This window comes from Quercus lobata, chromosome 9 (assembly GCF_001633185.2).
Source record: "Quercus lobata isolate SW786 chromosome 9, ValleyOak3.0 Primary Assembly, whole genome shotgun sequence".
Classification (NCBI taxonomy): Eukaryota; Viridiplantae; Streptophyta; class Magnoliopsida; order Fagales; family Fagaceae; genus Quercus; species Quercus lobata.
The window spans coordinates 49,373,403-49,375,262 of record NC_044912.1 but is presented as its reverse complement, the minus strand read 5'-3'; the positions used below and the strand labels follow the sequence as shown (position 1 = coordinate 49,375,262).

General features: G+C 37.7%; 1 protein-coding gene across 1 annotated transcript; it reads left to right on the top strand.

Annotated features, from left to right (window-relative positions):
- The first annotated feature begins 323 nt into the window (after positions 1-323).
- Positions 324-1,604, top strand: LOC115961932 (F-box protein SKIP23-like). The gene has a single exon (XM_031080822.1). The coding sequence runs from the start codon at positions 324-326 to the stop codon at positions 1,602-1,604; it is 1,281 nt and encodes a 426-aa protein (XP_030936682.1).
- The last annotated feature ends 256 nt before the right edge of the window (positions 1,605-1,860 follow it).

The window sequence follows — 1,860 nt, the reverse complement described above, 5'->3', positions numbered from 1 at the left end:
GATACCACTATATTGGCTAATTCATAAAATAACAGATTCCAAGTTGGACTTGGATATCTAAGCCGGTTAGGTATCAGTTGAGTCCTAAAACAATTAGGAATTATAATTGCACTTGAAATAGGACATCAAGTCTTATAGGCCACTCCAAAACAATTTGGATTAGGATAACAAGCCACCGACTTCACAAGAACCATCGCTATATTAAAGCACGAGAGACCGAGTTTTTATTTTTATTTTTAACAGTTCGTCATATACCCCTAGGGCCTGGAGATAGAGAGCGCGAGAGAGCAAAGAAAGAGAGTTTTAAAGTTGCGTTAGTGATAATGTCTTCTTCTACTCCGGAAAGTCCAACTATGGATCCAGAGTACCTTAAACATGGGCAAAGCAAGCCCAGTTTTCTGCAGGTTTCTGGTACCGCTAGCCAGTGGTCTTCGCTTCCCAAGGATTTGTTGATTACCATTGAAGAAGAGTACCTCGACCTATATACTGATAAAATTAGGTTCCGCTGCGTTTGTTCTTCATGGCGTTCTAGGCTTTCAAAGATGCCTAACCACAAAAATAGCCGACTTCCTTGGTTGTTAATTCCTCATAATCATGGAATAACATGTGGATTCATGGAGCCATTGGAAAAGAGGGTTCACAAACTTGAGTTGCCTCAGTCCGGAGAAAAGGTATTTAAAGGATCAGCATATGGTTGGGTGGTGATTGCTGAAAAGAGTAGTTCGATATACCTAGTTAATTCATTAACAAAGGCCAGAATTAAGCTTCCTCCAAGGTCCAAGTTCCCAGATGTAAGAAAGTACCATGCTAATAAACATGGAAAAGAATATCTTCTTTGGTCATTAAGCTTAATAAGTGTCCCCGGGGAATATTATTCCGTTGATTCAACTGGTGTACGAAACGATCTTTTACAAAAAGTAGTCTTATCTTCAAGTCCTACTTGCAGTAATTTTGTAGCAGTGGCTATATATGGTGAGTTAGGGAGTCTAGCCTACTATAAGAGGGGAGACAAGAAATGGTCTGTCCTCCATGACAAGGCTCCTCCATACAAAGATGCCATTTTTCATGATGGCCAATTGTATGCTTTAAAAGGTAATGGACAACTCATGGTTTGTGATATTGGATCTTACCCAAAGCCAATGGTAACAGAAGTTGCACCTGAGCCTTCAAGAACTCCTTTCGGTGATTTGCATTTGGTAGAGTCTTCCAGCGGGATAATGATGGTTCAACAATGTTTTAAAAGAGGATACATTTATGAGCCTAGCGAGTTATATATAAGGAAGACAACATCTTTTAACATTTTCAGGCTTGATACCAATTGTCGAAATTGGTATCAAGTTCAAAGTTTAGGTGATGATGTGTTGTTCTTGGGATTGAATTCATCTATAGCCATTTCATCTCATGATTACCCTGATACATACAAGGGAAATTGTATATATTTTACGGATGTCAACTACAATTTTGATTTGGAGGGCACTGGAAGAGGTTTTGATGAAGGTGTATTCTGCTTGGATGACAATAAGATTGAACCCCTGCCAGCTTATGTAGGTGACTCGCATAAGGTTTGGCCAGCACCAATTTGGGTAACGCCCAATCCCTATTGATTAATTTTATTTTGTAAAGCCTACTTGTTTCAAAATGTGAGACTTCAGTGACTTTAGTTGAGTGGAAATTCTTCATAATGAACTTAGTTTAATTTGAGTAGAGTTGGTGTTGTTTATCATTCTTTTTTATTTGATTTTTCAGCGATGTAGTAATGTTTTATTATTTTTTTATTACGTAAATTAAATCACATGAATAATATACTTGTAGCTTTTTCCTTTGTATGGAAGACAATGATTCTTCTTGATATGGAAGGAA

Bases quoted from the DNA above. Each gene is read 5' to 3' on its own strand.
- LOC115961932 (XM_031080822.1), top strand. From the start codon at position 324: ATGTCTTCTTCTACTCCGGAAAGTCCAACTATGGATCCAGAGTACCTT.